Source organism: Mytilus edulis, chromosome 9 (genome assembly GCF_963676685.1).
Source record: "Mytilus edulis chromosome 9, xbMytEdul2.2, whole genome shotgun sequence".
NCBI classification, from domain to species: Eukaryota; Metazoa; Mollusca; class Bivalvia; order Mytilida; family Mytilidae; genus Mytilus; species Mytilus edulis.
The window spans coordinates 51,994,978-52,019,613 of NC_092352.1; the positions used below are offsets into that span (position 1 = coordinate 51,994,978).

Here is a 24,636-nt window from a genome sequence, read left to right on the forward strand (position 1 = left end):
ATACAGAAAAGACACAGTTTAGTATGCAACAACACATTTTGTGGCTTGTGTACTGGGGATAAACAGTAGTTTGCTACAATATAAGTAACGGTTAGTAAGAATGAGAACAGTCTGATATGAAATATTACAGACTGCCACATTTTCTAAAATCTGTTACAGCTTTTACATTAATGCTAGCAAGACAAATCTTTGTTTGGCCTGCTTGCTTTGCTTGTATCAATGTTTGCTCAAGCATGGCGATTAAGATAGGCGGGGCTTCAGCTTGTATAAATCATACTTAAATTTTATTGGACGTTATGTAGGAGGTTAAGGACACTAAATTTTAAAACATCACAGGATGACAAATATAAAGCGCAATCGTAGAAATGGAAGTAAAAAAAAATGTTTTTTTTTTTTCGAAGATATGCATTTTCATCATCCAACTTAAAAGACTGTCGTCAAGTACTTTTAGTAAAACAAAATAGCTATTCGAACACACCTACTCAGTTTTTGCGATTCATTACATAGGTATTTCATTTGACCCATATATTTCATCTTTTAGTACTGTGATTTTGTTATGTTATAAAGTCAACTTTGCTATATAAAAATGATAGAATTTGAAGCGAGATGATGTATCAAATATTCTTGCTTTGTACGTTTTCAAGATAAAATATTCATCTCAAACACATCTTAAGGTTTATGTACCCTTCTGTAGCCATTTTTGTACGAACTTTTCAAACTCCAATTGTATTAAAACTACAGATATAATGAATAATAGAGATAGGCCATTTTGTACATATTCCAAGGGGAAACTTGATGCAAAGCATTATTTTTTACTGTTCCATTGCATTTAATAGAAAAAGAGGACTTTGTGGCAAATAAATCAAGATTTTTATAGAAAATCCACAGCCTTTATCCTTGTACTCTCATATTTGGCAATTTGATAACTGATAGATATAGGATTATTGCATGCAGTGCTAGCATTGATTTCCTTAAAACAAGTTTATAAATGTAGTTATTGGTTAAGACAAGTATAAATATGGCCAAAATCAAGTACACCTTTTAGGGTGCGCTCGACTTTAGTGACTCAACACGAGGTGTTTTGGAATTTACAGGTTACTTAGAACTTTTTGTAAAAAATAAACACTAGCACATCATAGAAAATCAAGTGAGTAATTTATGTTTCAAATTTTATAACAAAAATCTCTGTATTAAAGGCTGTGGATTTTCTATAAAAATCTTGATTTATTTGCCACAAAGTCCTCTTTTTCTATCAAATGCAATGAAACAGTAAACAAAAATGCTTTGAATCAAGTTTCCCCTTGGAACATGTACTAAATGGCCTATCTCTATTATTTATTATATCTTTAGTTTTGATACAATTGAGGTTTGAAAAATTCGTACAAAAATGGCTACAGAAGGGTACATAAACCTTAACATAAGAAGGTGCACTCGCTTTTCTAATAAAAGGGATAAATTAAGTAGGGGGGAAATGACTTAATTCATCCCGTTTATTTATTATGTCCATTGTTATTGAATATTGCGCACTTTGGATTAATTTTTGCTTGTAAACTTTCAAACTGATTATTCTTTGTTTATAGAGAAGGCGATAAATGCTTTCTGTAATGTTTACTATAGTTATAACATTTGCATAAGTTTTCAATTTATCTATTACATAGTTAAGCAGAACAATTAGATATCGAGTCGAAGTCATGGTTATCTATCAAGTTGGATGAAGAAAATGCATAACCTCCGATTTTTTTTAAATTACCACGGACGGAGAACATTTCAATCTATATAATAAGTTCAGTTATTTCCGTGTCTGCCCTTCCGATTATGTGACTCAAGAAAAAAAATCAAAAAATTGGTAACAATTGTATCAAAAAGAGAAAATCGAGTGCACCTTCTTATGTTAGTGTGTGTTTGAGATGAATATTTTGTCTTGAAAACGTACAAAGCAAGAACATTTGATACATTCATCTCGCTTCAGATTCTATCATTTTAATTTATATAGCAAAGCTACAGGTTGTAGGGTCAAATGAAATACCTATGTAATGAATTACAAAATCAGAGTAGGTGTGTTCGAATAGCTATTTTGTTTTACTAAAAGTACTTGACGACAGTATTTTAAGTTGGATGGTGAAAATGCATTTCTTCGAGAAAAAAAAATCTTTTTTTGGCTTCCATTTCTACGATTGCGCTTTATATTTGTCATCCTGTGATGTTTTAAAATTGAGTGTCCTTAACCTCAAACATAACGCCCAATAAAATTAAAGTATGATGTATACAAGCTGAAGCCCCGCCTATCTTAATTGCCATGCTTGAGCAAACATTGATACAAACAAAGCAAGCAAGCCAAACAAAGATTTGTTTTGCTAGCATTAATGTAAAAGCTGTAATCATCTTGATTAAGCTTGTGATTTATCATTTCCTTATGGCACCGTATTTATGGTGTTCACTATTGGACTTAACAAACTCAGTGTTTGCAGGCTTCTGATACAGTAGATAGTAACTGAGGTCCCTTTTACGTTGATTTGGTGCTATTTCATTATACAGTAATGCAAGTAAAGGATACGATCTTTAATATTTTAGGCTCAAAATTCATGTTTTGTGTTCTGATAGGTGGGGAATTGTCTATAGTAACATGAAATCAGATGCACTATATAGAGAATATGATTGATATAGTCAAAATAGGTCATTCTGACATATCTTTTCCATTAGTTAAAAAATTAAAATCTGCCTTTTCAATCTTTAGGTGTTGCTCAATGTCCTGGGAACAGTTGTAGTCAGGAAGAAAGGGGTAAGTTGGCTGTTTAGTGTCTTGAATAATAAAAAAAAAATTTAACTAAAGGAATTCATAAACCAGAATATTTGATGACTGCCAAAGATTAAAAAATCTTCGTTTTATACATTTTTGTAGGTAAAATATGTAGGATTGATACACAAATAACTGGTCTGTAAAGTAAACAGATATTTATAGATTATCGTTGATCATCTCAATGAGATTGATTTTTTGCTTTAGTCGGTACGGTGAAAGTGAAAAATGCAATCAAGTTGTGATGACTAACGCATGCAATAATAATCTGTTTATCGCTCTTTTGCTTAGAACGACGTTGTCAATTTCATTAGAAACGCCACATGCCCACTTAGTAATTTCTAGCGATAATTTTTCATTTCACTTGACTCTGAGAAAGAAAATTATCAGTCAGCAAGATCAAAGGAAAAATTTGTAAAATAGCGATAATGATGTTTATCTATATTAATAATAACCATGTTTATTATACCCCTGCTTTGAAAAAAGGGGGGGGGGTATACTGTTTTACCTCTGTCTGTCCTTCCATCCTTCCTTCAGTCAGTCAGTCAGTCAGTCTGTCAGTCCGTCCGTCCGTCCCATGAATATTTTTCGTCACATTTTTCTCAGGAACTACACTGCAAGGATTTCTGAAATTTTGTTTCAGGCTTGATATAAGTCAGCTATACGGTGTGATGCGTTTTCAGATTCATCACTCAACAACTTCCTGTTTACCGAACACTTGTATCATTTTTACACCTGATAGCCAAGTTGAAAATTTTTCGTCACATTTTTCTCAGGAACTACACTACCAGGATTTCTGAAATTTGGTTTCAGGCTTGATATAAGTCAGCTATACCGTGTGATGCGTTTTCAGATTAATCACTTGACAACTTCCTGTTTACCGAACACTTGTATCATTTTTACACCTGATAGCCAAGTTGAAAATTTTTGTCACATTTTTCTCAGGAACTACACTACCAGGATTTCTGAAATTTGGTTTCAGGCTTGATATAATTCAGCTATACTGTGTGATGCTTTTTCAGATTCATCACTCAACAACTTCTTCTTTATCGAACACTTGTATGATTTTTACACCTGATAGCCAAGTTGAAAATTTTTGTCACATTTTTCTCAGGAACTACACTACCAGGATTTCTGAAATTTGGTTTCAGGGTTAATATAAGTCAGCTCTACCGTGTGACACGTTTTCAGATTCATCACTCAACAACTTCCTGTTTACCGAACACTTGCATATTTTTACACTATTAATTTTATTCACTTGCGTCAGGGGTATCATCAGTGAGTTCACTTGTTTCACATGTGAAATTATCGGTTTTTATTTTACTGGGAAATCTATGTAATTCATTGCAACCAGTGTAATAATTTATGATATTAAGATTGCCTTGTATTCTTGTTCCAGCTAGAACATGTGAAGACAGATGTGATGATGCTTACAACAACACATTGCCATGCCAGTGTAACAGTGGTTGTGGCGCTGCTGATAACTGCTGTGATGATTACCAGTGGAAATGTGTAGACAGTGAGTTTGGATGTTTATACCTCTCCTTGTATATTTTAAAGGATTTTCAAATATTCTGAAAAGAAATTACCAGTATAGTTGGGCTAAATATTTTGGTACTAGCTGCATAAAGGGATCTTGGTTTATCTTCTTCTACAGTTTTGGAGGTTCAGCTGTAATGTAAGATGTTTATACACATAATGGAGGTGTGCAAGGCCAAAGATTTTTTTCACTTGTAGCCGATAATGTTCTTGAAAGTAAAACCTTTTAGCTAGACATTCAGTCCTGCAAGTGTAGCCTTAGCATAGAAATAAAACATACATCATCATATATAGTGTTAAATTTATCATGAGTAAAAATAACTTCATTGTGAAATAAATATTTCGACTTTTCTCTTTTCTCCAACCTGCAACTACATAAGTTATTCTTATCATTGAAAGAATTGTTCAAATTCAAGTATTTTTTCCCAAAACCAGATTTAAAGAGGAAACTTAAAGATAGATTGATATGTTGCATAAAATGAGGACAAGAATTTTCTGAAAAAGAATGTTGTCTTATCCATGGAAATTTATGGTATATATCATGTACTTATGTACATTAAATCTTTCTTTTTTCTATTTTCTTAGTATGTACTGGTAATGCAGATGACTGTAGTGGTCAAGGAGCATGCACTTACAAGAATCATAGAAGATTTTGTACATGTAATTCAGGTAATGTATACTCCCCCCCTATCATGTTGATTATATTTATGATTTATGTCTGTTTGTCAGGTAAGGTTGAGAAAATCAACAGATAAATATCTCTAAATTTTAATTGTTTTACTGAGTAACCATTTCTTTATAAGGTTTCTTATGGAATAATTTTCTGTAATTTACACAACCTTAACTTATTGGTCCCTTACCTACGAAGTTGCAGGGTCTTTAGGTTTGCACTCTGTCTGTCTGTCCATCCATCCATCAGTCCAGAAAATCAACTTTCCATTCTTTTTTAGCTCACCTGGCTCAAAGGGCCAAGCAAATTTTTCTCATCACTTGGCGGACAACGACCATCGTCACTGTCGTCGTCCATAGTTGTTAACTTTTACAAAAATCTTTTCCTCTTTAACTACTGAGCCAAATTTAAACAAACTTGGCCATACACATCATTGGGGTATATAGTTTAAAAAATATGTCCGGTGACCCTGCCAACCAACCAAGATGGCCACCATGGCTTAAAATAGAACATAGGGGTTAAATGTAGATTTTGGCTTATATCTCTAAAACCAAAACTTTAGAGCAAATATGACATGGGAGTAAAATTGTTTAACAAGTCAAGATCTATCTGTCCTGAAATTTTCAGATGAATCAGACATCCTGTTGTTGGGTTTCTGCCCCTGAATTGGTAATTTTAAGGAAATTTTGCCATTTTTGGTTCTTGAATATTATCTTGAATATTATTATAGATAGAAATAAAGTGTAAACAGCACTAATGTTCAGCTAATTAAGATCTACATAAATGGTCAGATGACCCCTTGTGGAGTTATTGCCCTATATAGTCAATTTTTACCAATTTTCATAAATTTTGTAAATTTTTACAAAACATTTCCCCTGTAACTACTGGGCTAGTTCAATATAGATGGAGATTATTCTCAGTAAGCAGCAAGAATGTTCAGTAAAGTAAGATCTACAAACACATCACCAAAAACAAAATTTTGTCATGGATCTATTTTTATCCTTTTGTTTGATATGCACATAGACCAATGTGAGAGACAGAGGCTCTTTAGAGCCTTTAGTTTCAAAATCAAAATTTTTGCCCAAATTACGTATACGGGCTTTGTACATTGATAAATTGTTGAAAATCAGTTATATGGACTTTTTTATACCCCCGCTTTGAAAAAAAGGGGGGTATAATGTTTTACCTCTGTCCTTCTGTCAGTCCGTCAGTCCATCAGTCTGTCAGTCAGTCCGTCCGTCCCATGAATATTTTTCGTCACATTTTTCTCGGGAACTACAATACCAGGATTTCTGTAATTTGGTTTCAGGCTTGATATAAGTCAGCTATACTGTGTGATGCGTTTTCAGATTCATCACTCAACAACTTCCTGTTTACCGAACACTTGTTTGATTTTACACATGATAGCCAAGTTGAAAATTTTTCGTCACATTTTTCTCAGGAACTACAATACAAGGATTTCTGAAATTTGGTTTAAGGGTTAAAATAAGTCAGCTATACCGTGTGATGCGTTTTCAGATTCATCACTCGACAACTTCCTGTTTACCGAACACTTGCATATTTTTACACAATTAATATTATCCACTTGCGGCGGGGGTATCATCAGTGAGCAGTAGCTTGCAGTTTCACTTGTTCTTAACGCCTTAAAATGTTGGACTGATTTTTGGAAAATGACGCTTCAGCTTCAGAACTTCCTTTACATTTCTCTGCCTACCGCGCTTGGTTGGTATTTACTTTCCATTACATTTCTCCGTCTACCGCGCTTGGATTCGTATTTACTATTTTACATACAAACTGGAATCTGCTGCATTATCACTTTTGTGTAGTAATCAACCGGGAACCAGTTTTCATACCTCCGGTCCTTCTTATTACCAAAAGGATCGAAGTGTACCAACCAATGTTGTTAAGATACTCATAAATCTATTTTTATACCTTTATTGATTATGTGAAGTAAAACTAAAACATTGTTAAAACATTAAAGATATGTAATTATATAATTAATCGGGGAAAACTTGATAGTCTTTTCGTTTTACTTCAACATGCTTTTTAGAGAAATTCGTCTGGTTCAATAGCGTGTATCAGCCCCTCAACTACTTTTTACACAAATACTAACTTTGGCTTCAATGCCTTGTTCGTCCTTGTCTGGAGATCTTGTTGTAGTTCCAGTTTAGCAAGCATTTTGGAGACTTATCCATCCTCTCTTCACTTGTAATCTCTGGTGATAAATTTAGCCGCTTGACATGTTTATTTTTGTAAACGGGTAGGGGTCACATACTATGGCTCCATATTAAATTATGAGATCAATTCCTACAGGTTTAGTTCATTATCCAATCTGACACAAATTTCAATAACTGGAATGCCACCCAAGTTGAGTATATGGTGACCCACTATCACAGCATAATTACTTGGACTTGTGTTTAATACTATGATGGTTCAATGGCATAAACTTAAATGGAGACAGAAATTTGATATGAAAGATTGTGGATTAGTGTAAAATATAAAAACTAGCTTACTATGATATATGGTTAAAGAATGAATATCAAATTGTATGGGTCATGGGCAGAGTTGTTATATAATATCAATATAGCAGAGAAGTGGTTTTAAGTTTCATATAAAGGGACCTGGATGACATGAAATAAAAAATCAAAGGAGTATATCCCTATTTGTCTAATCTTCAAGGTGAAATAAAACAAGTATAACAATTTTATGCTATTGTGTAAATCTACAGAAATAGAATTTGCTTCAAGTAACAGAAATAACTATGTCACTAGTAACTTATTTAATGAGTATGTGGGTAATTAGTCCTATAACATATAACCTCAGGAGATTATTTACTATTTCTATTTACTGTTCTGATAATTTTATTTTACTATCAATGTGCCACACTTCGCATTAAAAAAAATGAAAAAAAAAATGAAAAAAAAAATGAAAATATCAGTATAAAAACGTTAAAAATTGAATCAAAGTCTTACATGTCATATGTTATAGGACTATTGGTTTGAAAGGATACTAGAAGTCTGTGTTCTTGATTTAGAAAAATGTAATTGCAAGAAAAGTATTACACATTTATTTACTTAGAATACTTTAGATCATTCAGGTAGTCTTTATTTAGTATGTACAAAAGAACAGCCAGTAGTCATTGGATATTGTAGATCATTTAAATAGTCTTGACATATTTATTAGTACAAAAACAGCTAGTAATCATTGGATTTTGTAGATAATTCCAGTATTCTTGACCTATTTATTTGTACAAAAAAACGCCAGTATAGTCAGTGGATACTGTAGATCATTCAGGTAGTCTTGACCTATTTATTTGTAAAAAAAAAAAACCCAGCCAGTAGTCATTGGATACTGTAGATCATTCAGGTAGTCTGGACCTATTTATTTGTAAAAAAAACCCAGCCAGTAGTCATTGGATACTGTAGATCATTTAGGTAGTCTTGACTCTTGACCTGTTCATTTGTATTAAAAAAAAACCAGTCAGTTGTCATCTTTACTTCACACACACATATACCAATATCAATTATATGCTTACGAGACATGTTGCAATGTTAAACTTATTACAGTATGTAAAAATCAAGACTTGCATAAAAAATATCCTAATATTAGAGGCAGTAGCGTCATTTTTCCTCAGAGCTTTTAGCTCTTTGATTGTTAAGTAGTTAACCATGATGAGTTACTGATCAAGATATGTATAACTGTGATTTATCAGACTTTTTTTCTAAAAGCCTTCAGATATTGGGGTGATTTTTATGCCCCACCTACGATAGTAGAGGGGCATTATGTTTTCTGGTCTGTCCGTCCGTTCGTTCGTTCAGGTTAAAGTTTTTTGGTCAAGGTAGTTTTTGATGAAGTTGAAGTCCAATCAGCTTGAAACTTAGTACACATGTGTCCTATGATATGATCTTTCTAATTTAAATGCCAAATTAGAGTTTTAACTCCAATTTCACGGTTCACTGAACATAGAAAATAATAGTGCAAATTTCAGGTTAAAGTTTTTGGTCACGGTAGTTTTTGATGAAGTTGAAGTCTAATCAACTTGAAACTTAGTATACATGTTCCCTATGTATACATGTTCCCTATGATATGATCTTTCTAATTTTAATACCAAATTAGAGTTAACTCCAATTTCACGGTTCACTGAACATAGAAAAATGATAGTGCAAATTTCAGGTTAAAGTTTTTGGTCAAGGTAGTTTTTGATGAAGTTGAAGTCCAATCAACTTGAAACTTAGTATACATGTTCCCTATGATATGATCTTTCTAATTTAAACGCCAAATTAGAGTTTTAACCCCAATTTCACGGTTCACTGAACATAGAAAATAATATTGCAAATTTCAGGTTAAAGTTTTTGGTCAAGGTAGTTTTTGATGAAGTTGAAGTCCAATCAACTTGAAACTTAGTATACATGCATGGTTCCTATGATATGATCTTTCTAATTTAAATGCAAAATTATAGTTTTTACCCCTATTTCAGGGTCCACTAATCATAGAAAATGATAGTGCGAGTGGGGCATCTGTGTACTATGGACACATTCTTGTTTGTATATGAGTTAACCATGATGAGTTAAAGATGAAGTTTAAGTTTCATTTCGCTCCTCTAATTTTTGCTGAAATTACCGGATTTGATCTTCTTTTCAATTGAAAGCAGTCATATGGACTCTTTTCTAAACGTCTTTAAATATTGAGCTGATTTTTGGTAATTGAGTATATCACAATGAGTTACAGATCAAGTTGAAGTTTAGTTCCCCTCTGCTGTTTTTTGCTGAAATTGAGGGTTTAACACTTGAAAAAACTGTTGAAAAACACAGTTATCAGACTTTTTTTCTATACACCTTCAGATTTTGAGCTGATTTTTAATATGTGAAACTACTATCATGTTTGTGTCCACATGTTTTGTTAAAATTGCAGATTTTTCTACTTTTTAAGACGGGGTCATTCGTGTCATCAGGTTATCTATTAATTACTATTATTTCACGTTTTTCTGTATATTATGATCAGACATGAACTATAATCTCTATATGATATATGACCGCCGTTGATAGTAAACTTTGAATTGATAGTAAAAAGCGAAAAACACTTTATTTATAGTATATTTATGTTTCATAGTATACTGAAAAAGCTAAAATTATTGTCCTGTTCCATATGGGTAATTTTAAACAGTCCTAAACTGAAGTCTTGTCTATGACTTAAAATATATCCAGAAGCCTTTATTTTCGTTTGCCTCCCAAAATAACACAAACAGAATAATAATAGGGAAGGATGACAAATGCGACTATGCATGGTACCTACAGGACATAAAGGCATGATGATGAATTTATTGTGGAAGGAAGAGAAGCGACACACAAAATGATGTCTTCTCATTTAATAGTATAGATCATCAGTTTTTAGCACTTTTTTCCTCATGCTTGAAGATAATGATATTGTGTGAATAAGTATATAAGATATAAGATAGATCAGTAAGGTCACAGTGAGTGATAGTATACTGTAAACCAACTTATTTTCGCGGATACTTTATTTCGCGTTTAGCCCTTCTTGGTCCACTTCGCGGACATTTCATTTCGCGATTATCTTCTTTACTTGATGTAGTTAAATGAGAAAAGATTCAAGTTATACATATTTGCGAATATTTAGATTTGCGTTATTTTTCTACTCGCAAAAGTTGCAAAAATATATCTCTTGTGTAAATTTGTTGGTTTACAATAGTTAAAAATCACTCTGCTGCGTGATTTATTTTGTTTTATTTGCTGAATGCTACTTTTTATTTTCTTATTGCTCTTAGTGTATCATATTTACCAGTGTACCAACTGAGGGTTTGCTAAACTATTTGCTATATATATTTATTAAGTATAATATGATAAAGTTATAGAAGAGGGAGGATTTCCTCCCCGGACTCATAGTGAGACAAAGTGATACACTCCTATACACCTTCAGATATTGAGCTGATATTTAGCTGCAAGGTCAAGTGAGCTTTTCTCATCACTTGATGTCGTCCATTAACTTTTACAAAAATTGTCTCTGAAACTACTCTGCCAAATTTTACCAAACTTGACAATAATCATCATTGGGATATCTATTTTAGAAAATGTATCCAATGACCCTGCTTCCAAACAAAGATGGTTGCCTTGGTTAAAATTAGAACATGCAAGATTTTGGCTTATATCTCTGAAACTTTTAGTATTTAGACCAAATCTGAAAATGAGGTTAAATTGATTATCAGGTCAAGATCTATCTGCTGAAAGGAGTAGGTCCGGTAAGGACTCATTTTGGCCTCAAATTTCATTTTCATCTGACGAAAGATTTTGACTACTTTTTAAACACTTAAGTGTCTATTTCACTTGATTCAATTAGTATAAGTGAAAGATTTTAACTGATTTAGTCATTAAAAACGATCCGATTCAAGCTCAAATATGAAAAATCTCTCAAATATGCCAAAAAACGTCACTTTTAAGATGGTTTTTGTCGAAAATGAAAGTGGCCGCACCCGTGTTCATCCACAACCTTTATATATGTTATGTATTATCATAAAATACAACTTACATTTCAATATTAAGGATGAACACGAATGCGGCCACTTTCGTTTTACAGGGAAACCGTCTAAAATTTAACTAAAATGATAGAATTTTGAAGATTTCAGTAATTTAGCATGACTTAATGGTGCTACAACCCGATATATGTGCATTTTATTGTCAAAAACAGCCCATATTTATGTAGAAGAAGCAATCAACTGTCCAATAAATAACTAAAAGTTTACATTTTAACAATTTTTTAAAACTTATATTTTGGGGCCAAAAAGGGGTCTTACCAGACCTACTCTTTTTCAGACAAATCAGACAACCCATTGTTGGGTTGCTGACCCTGAATTAATTTTACAGTTTTTTTTATTATTATCTTGAATATTATAGATAGAGATAAACTGTAAACAACAAATTGTTCAGCAAAGTAAGACTCTCAAATAAGTCAACATCATTAAAATGGTCAACTTTTTGTAATCTTACAAAAATCTTACAAAAATCTTCTGAAACTACTGAGACACATTTATCAAAATCTGTTCTTCGGTGTGAGCCCAGGCTCTGTGTTGAAAGCCATACCTTAACCTATAATGGTTTACTTTTATAATCTGTTACTTAGAAAGAGAGTTGTCTCATTTGCACTGGTACCACATCTTCCTATATCTATTCACAATCATCATTAGGGTATCTTGTATACAAAATGTGTCCGATGAATTGATGACCCTGCCAGCCACCAGCATTGTTGACATGCGTAAGAATTGAACATAGGGGTAAAATGCAATATTTGTTGTTATATCTCTAAAATTAAAGCATTTAGAGCAAATTTGACAATGTGTAAAAATGCTCAACAGGTTAAATTCTGTCCTGACGAATCAGACAACCTGTTGTTGAGTTGCTGTCCCTGAATTTTTAATTTACAGGAAATTTTGCAGTTTCTATACGCCCGTCGTCTTTTAGACAGGACGTATTATGGTATACCATTGTCCGTCTGTCCGTCTGTCTGTCCATCCGTCGTCCACACTTCAGACAATAACTCAAAAACACTTTCACCAATTTCCATGAAACTTAAGTTAATTGTTTATATCTATTGACGTAAGCTCCCTTTCGTTTTTTTTTAATTTCAGATCTTAAGTTTTGGATTGATGGGGCTTTATTCATAAAAAAAAGGGGGATTTTCAACACTTCGGACAATAACTCAAAAAGGCTTTCACCAATGTCCATGAAACTTTGATGAATTGTTTATATCTATTGATGTAAGCTCCCTTTTAATTTTTATAAATTTCTGATTTTAAGTTTTGGATTTATGGGGCTTTATTCATAAAAAAAGGGGGATTTTCAACACTTCGGACAATAACTCAAAAAGGCTTTCACCAATGTCCATGAAATCACTTGTTTGAATGCTACTAGAAAAGTTATTCTTATTCTTTGATAATAAAAATATTATACATTTATTTTTCAGGGTATAAGGGAGATAACTGTGAAACTGAACTGAATCCCTGTGATTCAAATCCCTGCTGGAATAATGGCGTTTGCATGAAGATCAGTTCAACCAATTTCAATTGTACCTGCCCTGTAGGTTAGTTCTTCTCAATTGATTTATGAATTTGGAACAGCGGTATACTACTGTTGCCTTTATTCATATCTTATATCATATAGACTTATAAAACTGAAGTAATTTAATACAAATTAAAGAAATATGTTGGGTATTATATGTTTCAATGAAACCAGGGTTTCCATAACAGTTCTTTTTTCTGGACAAGCCTGGAAAATCATATTTATTATCAGTTGCAGAGTTCATGAGTTTTATCAAAACAATTTTCTAAATTATGAAGAGAATTGAGAAGCTAGCTTCTGCTTTACCTTAAGTTACTATTAGCGTCCAAGCTATGTTGTCTTTAAACTTATTACCTTAATAACGAAATATTTCTATATATTTTTGTCTGAAATTAGACAAAATATTACATTTAACTGATTCAGAATACAAAACACTTTCAGGTTTCGTGGTACTTTCTATATTGTTAAGGGGGCTCGCGGGTCTAAATTGATTTTTTTTCTTAATATAGGATTTTGCTTAATTTTTCTATAAATGAACTTTATCTTATACTTAATAGAAAAATAAAATTAAAAAAAGGGTCACAGTTCATTTATGCTCACAATCGGCCTTCGAAATAGGCTTACATTTTGTTGAGGTAGTATATTGGTATGAGGTTGGCGTCGTCGTCGTCCAAAGACAAATTGGTTTTCGCACTAAAACTTTAGTTTAAGTGAATAGAAATCTATGAAATTTAAACACAAGGTTTATGACCACAAAAGGAAGGTTGGGATAGATTTTGGGAGTTTTGATCCCAACAGTTTAGGTATTAGGGGCCCAAATAAGCATTTTTCTTTGTTTTTGCACAATAACTTTAGTATAAGTAAATAGAAATCTATGAAATTTAAATACAAGGTTTATGAACACAAAAGGAAGGTTGGGATTGATTTTGGGAGTTTTGATCCCAACAGTTTAGGAATTAGGGGCCAAAAAGGGGCCCAAATAAGCATTTTTTTTTTGATTTTCGCACCAGACCTTTAGTATAAGTAAATAGAAATCTATGAAATTTAAACAAAAATTTATGACCATAAAAGGAAGGTTGGGCATGATTTGGGGAGTTTTGGTCCCAACAGTTTAGGAATAAGGGGCCCAAAGGGTCCAAAATTAAACTTTGTTTGATTGCATCAAAAATTGAATAATTGGGGTTCTTTGATATGCCGAATCTAACTGTGTATGTAGATTCTTAATTTTTGGTCCCGTTTTCAAATTGGTCTACATTAAGGTTCAAAGGGTCCAAAATTAAAAATCTAAGTTTGATTTTAACAAAAATTGAATCCTTGGGGTTGGTTCTTTGATATGCTGAATTTAAACATGTACTTAGATTTTTGATTATGGGCCCAGTTTTCAAGTTGGTCAAAATCGTGGTCCAAAATTAAACTTTGTTTGATATTAACAAAAATTGAATCCTTGGGGTTCTTTGATATGCTGAATCTTACCATGTATTCAGATTTTGGATATTGGGCCATATTTAAAATATTTAAGTTTTTAAGTTCTTAGACCTCATTCATTCTGTGTCAGAAACCTTTGTTGTGTCAACTATTTAATTACAATCCAAATTTAGAGCTGTATCAAGCTTGAATGTTGTGTCCATACTTGCCCCAACTGTTCAGGGTTTCAAACACTGCAGTCGTATAAAGCTGCACCCTGTGGAGCATCTGTTTTTCTGTTGAACAGAGGTAATATCGAAATAAAAAAAGACCTAAATTACAGAAATCGCTAAAATTTTACAATAGTTTAGTTTAACTTCAACTTATTTGAAAATAATAATAAAAAATATAGGTCACGGATGAGTTAAAAAAAAAAGATATTTCAATTTTTAATGCCAAAAATGGCAGTTTTGCACCAAAGAGAAATAATTTGGAGCTTTTTCAATGATACTTACATTTTAAAAGTCATCTGGGGCCAAAACGAATGTTTTTTTTAAAGGATTTTTGTACCATATGATAAAGTAACAACCACTTAAGTAATAAATAACATGTGTAATGAAAAAAAAATATACCAAACATTTAAAGCGACCTCTCTCAATATAAAATTTATATGCAAGAAATAAAAGTGGCGCAAGAAGAAGAAAAAGAAAAACAATCAAAAGAAGAAAATCATAAATTACTGAAATCTCAAATTTGGTGTACTGATTGCACCACAAAGTTATAATAGTAATCAGAAGATAATGAATAAGTCTTTCCACAGAAAAGTTGAAAGACATTAAGTGTGATTAAACCTCTAGTCTTGTCTATTGTAAATGATGATGCATCTCATCGTCTCTGCCAAAACCCCTTCAGATGATATTGTTAAGAGAATAAATATATATCCACCAAACACAGATCAAGCTAGAATTTGTCTGGTGTAAATTTTTAAAGTTATGTCCTTTTATAAATGAAAAATTGCTAAATTTGTCATACTTTTACAAGCAGTGGCATTTATGTCCCATGCACTCATTCTTGTATTTCATGCCCCACCTACCATAGTAGAGGGGCATTCTGTTTTCTGGTCTGTGTGTCCGTCCTCCGTTTGTTCATTCTTTCGTCCATCTGTCCCGCTTCAGGTTAAAGTTTTTAGTCAAGATAGTTTTTGATGAAGTTTAAGTTCGTACAACTTGAAACTTAGTACACGTTCCCTATGATATGATCTTTCTAATTTTAATCCCAAATAAGAGTTTTTATACCAATTTCATGGTCTACTGAACATAGAAAATGATAGTGCGAGTGGGGCATCCGTGTACTATTGACATATTTTTGTTTTTAGACAATTCTTGTGTAATGAGAAACGAGTCCAACAAAGCTGGTAATGATGCTCAATGGGGTGAAGACCCAAGGCAAATATCCTTTAAAGACTGTGAGCAGTATTGTATTGACAACCAGAACTGTAAAAGTATTCATCATGAAGTCCAGAGTCAAGGAAAACAATTTTGTTTTATATATAATCAGACAGTACAGCTGATCGAAAAAGATGGAGCAGTTTATTCAAAGAAAGAATGTTCTAATAATAAGTGTAAGTTTATTTGGTCTTAGTTTTGATTAAATATTTTCAAAATTTTCAAATGCAAAATTTTTGGTTTTACATATAAACTTAAGATAAATGATATATTTCTAGTATCAGAGGAGAATGACAGAACTTCAAGAATTAATCTCAAATTTTTGTCCAATCTTGTAAAATCATAACAATAAATGCACACAAAAAATTTTGAATTTACAGTTAAAGATGTTTGCACTCCGGTGTTTCATGACGTATGTGTTTTGTTTTTAGCTAGAGATCTTTCAAACAATAATTTGATAGATATATTTTAAAAACACTATTTTACTCAAGAATGGAACTGATTAACTTTCAAAGTAGTACTCTGGTGGTATCTATTCAGTACAAATTTCCTTGTGTGTAAGTGTATGTATCTCGCTGACATTGTACCACAAGGTTCCATATCACAAGGGGAAGGCTGTGATTGAGTTTTGGAAGTTGCATCAAACATGCAGGTAAAAGGGGCCAAAAACAAGCATTTTTCTAGTTTCCTGACAATAACTTGTGTGTTAGTGTATGGATTTCTCTAAAATTGTACTACACAGTTTCATTCCTCAAAGCCAAGGCTTGGATTGAGTTTGGGGGTAACTGCACCAAAAGGGGGAGGGGGGAAGGGGAATGTAAATTTTGGGGGATTTTTTTTCTTGAAAGTTTTTCAAAATTGTCAAATTTTTTTGAAAAGTAACCAAGAAGAACCCTTCAAATGCACAATATTGCGCAATAGATTTTAAAAATCTTTGACCACATTTATTTTCTGTCAGAAATCTTTATTATGTCATGTCAAAATTTGATCAAAATCCAGTATCAAGCTTCAATATAATATTGACAATTGTTTCCAAATTTGCCCAAACTTTTCAGGGTTTCGACCTCATATGAGGCGGCGCTTAGCAGGCATTTTATTTTTGTGATTTTGTCTTACTTTAATGATTGTGAAGTGTTCAAGAATCATTTACAAACATTTTCATCTTCTATTTGATGATTGAAACTTTTCAATGAAAATACCACAAAACAGCACACACAATTTGAAATTACCTGAGTTTCATTAGACATTTTCTAACAGTTACAGAAACATGAAATTTGGTGAATAGAATAGGGGTGGAGACAATCTAACAGGGCGAACTTTATAAGCCTGATTACTGTTGTCTCGGACAAGTACAACAACCAATGCCGATCATTTTGTTAAAAAAGAGTTATGCTCCTTGGAAATATAATTTTGATGGAAAATTGGTTTATAAGAGCTTTCAAGTCAAGATATTAATAAAAACTATCTACTAGAATTGAAATGAAGTTGATGCAAGCCATTAAGCCTACATCTCTTGTAAGATATTTATAATGATTTAAAAAGAACCAAACAAAACAACATTCTTATTGCCCTCTGACAAATAAAATATGTGCAATGCAAGGGACATTGGAACTATGTTCTTTTATTAAGCTTGATTTATTCTTTAATGCATTTGTTTTTTTCTATTATTGCATTGAGTTATTTCCAGGTGGTGCCCATTCTTCTGTAAAAGTGAAAAGAGAAACATTAGTCAATGCAATGACCCCAGACTCCTTGAATCCTATTGTTATATGTTACTTATCTAAAAATAAATATAACTAATAACTAATTATTGTTCTTAGTGTTTGGTTGTGACCGTTGTGAAGATGACTTGGTGAATTCCTGTAAACCTGACTCCTGTTCTGAGTATGGAATGTGTCAGGACCTGTTAGAAGACAATTCTAAATGTTTATGTCCAATAACAGGAAGTTACACAGGACCTAAGTAAGTTTTACACTCATAATTTACCTAAGATATATAACTTTTTATGCCCCACCTACGATAGTAGAGGGGCATTATGTTTTCTGCGTCTGTGCCTCCGTTCGTCCGTGCGTCCGATTGTCCGTCTGTGCGTCCATTTGCTTCAGGTTAAAGTTTTTGGTCAAGGTAGTTTTTGAAGAAGTTGAAGTCCAATCAACTTGAAACTTAGTACACATGTTCCCCATGATATGATCTTTCTAATTTTAATGCCAAATTATAGTTTTGACCCCAATTTCATGGTCCAATGAACATAGAAAATGATAGTGCGAAGTTCAGGTTAAAGTTTTTGGTCAAGGTAGTTTTTGATGAAGTTAAAGTTACATCAACTTGAAACTTAGTACGCATGTTCCCTATGATATGATCTTTCTAATTATATTTCTAAATTATAATTTTGACCCCAATTTCACGGTCCACTGAACATAGAAAATGATAGTGCGAGTGGGGCATCCGTGTACTATGGACACATTCTTGTTTATCATGTATAGTATAGGTATGATAAGAGCCATTATTAGGTGCCTGAAATTCCATTAAAAGTAAAATTCTTCAACCTTCCAAAATTATGCTATTTCTATTCATAAAAGAATAAGATGATACAATCCTGACACGTCAGAATAGAAATGTTAGTTTTGGTTGCATTTTGACTTCTTAAACATAGGGGTCTTAGTGCACAACAACATTTTTAAAGTACACAATTTTTGTGGTGTATTGTGTGAACTGTTTTGTACCCTAGAAATTTATTCAGATCTTCTTTGAGGGCCATTAGTGAGCTTTTCTCATCACTTAGCCTCCATAATTTCATTGCTAACTTTTACAAAAAATCATCTCTTCGGAATCTACATGGCCAAACTTCACCACACATTGCCTTAATCATCATTGGGATTTCTAGTTAAAAAAATATGTCTGTTGACCCTGCCAGCTAACAAAGACTGCTGTCATGGTTAAAAATAGAACATAGGGGTAAAATGCAAGTTTTGTCTATTTATTTTTTTTGGAAACTGTTATGAAAAGAGAAAAATTTTAAATAGCAGAAATGTTCAAAATGTTGAACTTTACCAATTGTCCTTGTGTATCAAAACTGTAAGACAACTTCTCAATTGAGCATTATTGCCTATAATTTTGAAAAATATAAAAGAAATGTAGACAATTCCAATCATAATAATGACTAGCAAGTGCTACAAACAAGTCAAATTATGGTGATATAGTTAGTAGATTGTCGCTCTTTATAGTTTATAGGAGTGATTGTCCTTCAATGAGGATTTTTATTTGCCTTCATTTGTGTTACAAAAAAACAACCAAATAAGATAATAGAAGTTAAATTAACTAAATGATCAGCAATATTAGATCAACAAAACAGAATTTTGACAATTTTTGTCATGAATTCTATTCTTGTCAACAATGTAGGAGATAGTCCTCAGTTGAAAGTACATATAGGCCAAAATTTTAGGTGTGAACGGGTTTCTGATCTATGTAATCCAGACCCGTGTGGAGGTAATGGTGTATGTTTCGACTACAGTGTTAGATATCAGTGTGTATGTAAGGCTGGATGGACAGGAACAGATTGTGAGACAAATATCAGTAAGTTGACAAGTATCAGTACATACATTTGTGTTATAAAAGAAAATATTAAAATAAATAGTCATATGAAGTTGATATATTTATGCTTTAGTTCAATGTTAACTTACATGTCATTTGGTCTCTGGTGGAGAGTTGTTTCATGGGCAATCACATCAAATATTTTTGTATTCATGTTTGTAAAAACCTCTCATCACCAACAGTGCCTTGAACCATCACATTTTGCAAATGATGTGATGCCTCATTTTAATTTTAAATTTAATTTTTTGTTTGTATTTTTTTAAACTTAATTGCAGAGAAAAATCATCATGATACATGTACTTTGAAGAAATTTTTCATGACATTTTTCTCAAGGTATTTCTGAACATAATGATTTCATACTTAGTCAGAAGATTGATACTGACAAGAGATTCATTTCCCCCAAACTTTATTTATTATGTTTACTCTCATCCTAGCACATTTATTTTTCAGACGAGTGTGTAGAAAATCCTAATGGTTGTCTGTACAATGGAACATGTATGGATCAAATGAATAAGTATACTTGTTCATGTAAGGAAGGATTTACTGGTGACAAATGTAAAGACATATCTGACTTTTGTTCCCCCGAACCCTGTCAAGAAGGAATATGTTACGAAAACTATGATACATTTAATTTCATGTGTAAATGTGAAGATCCTTATAGAAATGGTGAGTTTTAAATTTATAATATACATTTATGTCACAATACAAAAAGTATTTGGTTGATACAGAACTAGAGTTTGTCACATTGATTGAACCCAAAATTCTGAAAAGTGTTAATTACAGCTAGGCTATTGTTTAGAAGCCAAGGTATGAAAACTTTTGAAATTCTAGGATATTGAATAAGGGGGGTATGAGGGGTCCTGATCCAGAAATCCCAGGCTTAAAAACACCTGAGGTCCCGACATCCCAAATTCGAAAGAAGAATTCCTGGATCATGAAAGGGTCAATCTTGAAATCCCGAGTTTAAAAACACCTGATCCCGGAGTCCCGATAAAGGTCATATCCCCCCTCATTGAAGTGAACAGAGAATTTATCTGGTAACAGATGAACTATAACTATCCACAAACAGAGAAATTTCAGAATCTATAATAGTTTGAGTATCAGTTCTTCATTCTGCTTCTGAAAAAGGTCCATGAAATAGTCATGTTTGTTTGACATTGGGGTCATTACTGTATGTGGTTGTGTGTAGTCTGCACTATCCCCCTTAAATATGTAGTTTGTACAAGGGGTGCGGATTATACACAACTATAGATGGTTTTAGTAATTGATAATTTTTTTTTTTTTTTTAAATATCGTCTTTTCTTCAGTAATCTATATCATGTATATTGGAGACGTTTATTATTATATATATTTCACGGCGTTTTGCATTTGCGCCAATCTGCATTTCATTTGCGCCGATTTTTTATGCCCCACCTACGATAGTAGAGGGGCATTATGTTTTCTGGTCTGTGCGTCCGTTCGTCCGTCCGTTCGTTCGTTCGTCCGTTCGTCCGTCCGTCTGTCCCGCTTCAGGTTAAAGTTTTTGGTCAAGGTAGTTTTTGATGAAGTTGAAGTCCAATCGACTTCAAACTTAGTATACATGTTCCCTATGATATGATCTTTTTAATTTTAATGCCAAATTAGAGGGTTTACCCCAATTTCACGGTCCACTGAACATAGAAAATTATAGTGCGAGTGGGGCATTCGTGTACTGAGGACACATTCTTGTTTACAGGTAAATTACAGGTGAATAGATATAAGAAGATGTGGTATGAGTGCCAATGAGACAACTCTCTAACAAAGTCATGTTATTTTTCATTTATTATTATAGACGTCTTCGGTTAGTCACTTGTACAAATGAAATGAATTGTCAATCATAACATGTATATATATATTACTGTTGTCCCCTGCTCACCATGAGGAGATGGAAGAAGGACCACATCTCCAGACTTTTTCCTTGACCGTACCTGTAGTTCATAGCCTCTGACTTTCGGTCATCTGCCACATGGTTATGCTCATTTTGTGTTTTGATAATAGTCAGACTATCAGAATCCGTGGTGACTGGATTTACACGATTGTATGGTTCATTAGTAAGATATGTTTTAGGACACTGACCTTCCTATATGTATGATCGTCGCTGATTAAAGAATTGACTCCTCGGCTTAGTTTTAATGTGCAATATGTCCATCATGTTACAACGAAGTTCCAGAACAATATGAATCAAAATTAACTAATTAAACATAAGTTAACAACATTTATAACCAGATTTTACCAATGGTAAAGTCCATGTACAAGTATTAACTTACCTGTAAATCTAATTAGGAACAAATATAAAATCGGCGCAAATGAAAAAAATGAAAATTTCCAAAATCGGCGCAAATGTCATACGCCCATATTTCATTTATTCTTATTCTTTTTTAATTTTTCTCTTCAAAATTGATTATTCAAAGTAAAGGTATGACATCCTGCATAGGTTATCAAGATGGATAATTAAGGATTAAGTATGGGTGTGTAGCAATTAAATAATGAGGTCATTTTTTGAAAGGTGTTAAATATCATAATCCCAGGCACAAGAACAACATGATCAATGAAAAGATTATATAAGATTAAATAGTTTTAAAATTTTGATTACTGCTAATTAATTTAGATAAATGTTTGATCTCTTTTTTCTTTTGTTCCATAATATTCAAATAATTTCTATTAAATTGTATATCAGCTGGGACAAACTTAGACAAATGTTGATTTTAAAAGGGATCTTTTAATTGATAACTGTACTTTTATAAAATTATTAAATATCAATTACCTGGATTTTTTCAGTGAACTAGACTAAAGTAGAAATTATTATTATCTTTTTTTCTCGATTTTAAGGGGATGAAAAGGGGGTGCGGACTATACATAACTGTGTACTATACACGGCCAAATATGGTAACCATAAACAAAGGTATCATAAATTTGTTAAAAGGCAACTGAAATCAAACAGCGTTTAACAGATATCTCTAAATATTTACACTTGTTTTTAGCAGTAATGTCAGTAACATTTGATGGTCATTGTGGAATTAAAATACTATATTAATATATTATTTAGCCTTTTTTCTCAAAATAAGCAAAGTAATTCATAACAATTATTCATTTCTATTTTAATTGACATCAGCCAATATGTTTGATGTGAATGCTGTAATAAACCCTCATAATAAATGAGCATCATAAATGTATCATATAGCAAAAGCTTAGTAGCGTTTATTTATCATTTTTTTGTTCTTTTTTTTTTTTCGTAATTAAGACAGCTATGCTTGATGGTGATCATCAAATATATTTCTGAAAGGTATTCATAAATATTTCTTTTAAAATTTAAGTAAGCCAGGATGCAGCTGTAGTCCATGTAAATCCATCATTCATCTAGTGACACTTCTTTTTATTAGCGGTAGATGTGCATTGTTATTGAGAGTTCAATTTAAATCTATCAAGAGCCATACTGTAACCAGGCTTGTATAGTTCACACTGGTTCATTGTCCGCACCGCACCCCCTTCTCCCCATGAAACTTCAGGTAAAAAAATTTTTTTGTAACTGTTAGAAAAGGTCTAATGAAACTTTGGTAATTACAAATTGTGTGCGGTTGTTTGCGTTATTTTGTAGGAAAAACCTGTTTTCCATCATCAAAAAGAAGCTGAAACTGCTTGTAAATGATTCTAGAACTATTCATGATTGTTAATTCATGATTGTTAAAATAAGTTTAATTCACTTAAAAAGCAATTTAGTAACTTGTGTATGTTTAAACCAGAAGTTTGAATAGAACGTGTAAAAGAAGAAGAAAAAAGTGAGCGTCGAAATCCATACATGATAGATATCACTAAAATACGACTATGGAAGTTAAACAGTACCATCCTTATTTAAAACAGTCTTTTATATATCTATCACATTAATGTTTGAAGTGTCTTAAGCTAATACAAACCATATTAGTCAGTATGAAACATGAAAACAGAAACAAACAATAACTGATTACGTTTTGTAGTTTACAAATCTTAAGCTGGTTTACAGTTGTCTTTTTTACTATTTTTGTATCGTTTCAATCAAGCAGATACCAGTTTATTTCAACCAATGCATTGGAAAAAAACAAGAAATTTGTAATGAAGCGTTTAGTTTTTAAATTTATCAGTATTAATTTGATATTGAATAAAAATAACTTATTAATATGGATGAGTTAAAATTATTAGTTTAAAAATGATATGAGTGCTCTCTACAATATCAATAATACAGATGGCCGAACGTAAACAAACCACCTCGCCCGTGAAATTGAACTTTTTCTCTTATTTCCTGCTTATTGTACTCTATAGTCTGGAAGGTCCAATTTTGGAGAATAAAACCGTGGACTATACAAGCCTTTTAATGGTAATTGACCTAAAGTAAGATTATCAATTAAAGTTGGGAATGCAATTACAATGTGTTGTCATAAATTATGGCTTCTTGCAGAAAATAAAAAGTAAGACTTGTCTGTTAATACTTTTTAAGAGTTTAAACCTAATGTTTGATTGTTTGTGTGTTCTTATTTTAGATGCTGGTGGTTCATGTGAAATGATTCCAGCTTGTGATAACGTGAATTGTACCAATGGCACATGTAATGCTGGGAAATGTATTTGTGAGATAGGATTTGAAGGATCTCTCTGTCAACATAACATAGATGATTGTATGAACATGCCTTGTCAGCATGGTGGAACCTGTAAAGATATGATTAATAGCTATGATTGTCATTGTGTCACTGGATATGATGGTTAGTCATTACTAGTCAATAGATATAAAAAGATGTGGTATTAGTGCCAATGAGACAACTCTCTATCAAAGTCACAATTTGTAAAAGAAAAACCATTATAGGTCAAAGAGCAAGTTGATCTTTTGTTTTTAATGGAAATATTTTTGTATATCTGCATGTGACTCTTTATGTGGAATGTAAAATACCCTTGTAAAAAAAGGTATACATCATGTGATATATACACAGAAAGCTTGTATTCTGGACTTCTTTCCCCTACAGTTTTATGCTAAGTTATCCTAACTATACTTATAAGCTTGGTTTTGCTCTCATATTGTGACACTGTTGATATCACCTCCTCACATATTGTTACAATGCTGATAAACATTACTCATGTCTCAAAATC

At 32.4% G+C, this 24,636-nt stretch overlaps 1 protein-coding gene across 1 annotated transcript in view; it reads left to right on the top strand.

Moving 5' to 3' along the window:
- LOC139488564 (uncharacterized) overlaps nucleotides 1-24,636 on the top strand; it is a 221,513-nt gene that overhangs the window by 75,290 nt on the left and 121,587 nt on the right. Inside the window, exons 31-39 of the mRNA XM_071274290.1 lie at nucleotides 2,735-2,779; nucleotides 4,194-4,313; nucleotides 4,919-5,002; nucleotides 12,975-13,091; nucleotides 15,849-16,094; nucleotides 17,739-17,880; nucleotides 19,361-19,491; nucleotides 19,960-20,175; nucleotides 24,039-24,254. Of these exons, the coding sequence (XP_071130391.1) occupies nucleotides 2,735-2,779; nucleotides 4,194-4,313; nucleotides 4,919-5,002; nucleotides 12,975-13,091; nucleotides 15,849-16,094; nucleotides 17,739-17,880; nucleotides 19,361-19,491; nucleotides 19,960-20,175; nucleotides 24,039-24,254 (1,317 nt within the window). The remainder of the gene's footprint in view (nucleotides 1-2,734; nucleotides 2,780-4,193; nucleotides 4,314-4,918; nucleotides 5,003-12,974; nucleotides 13,092-15,848; nucleotides 16,095-17,738; nucleotides 17,881-19,360; nucleotides 19,492-19,959; nucleotides 20,176-24,038; nucleotides 24,255-24,636) is intronic.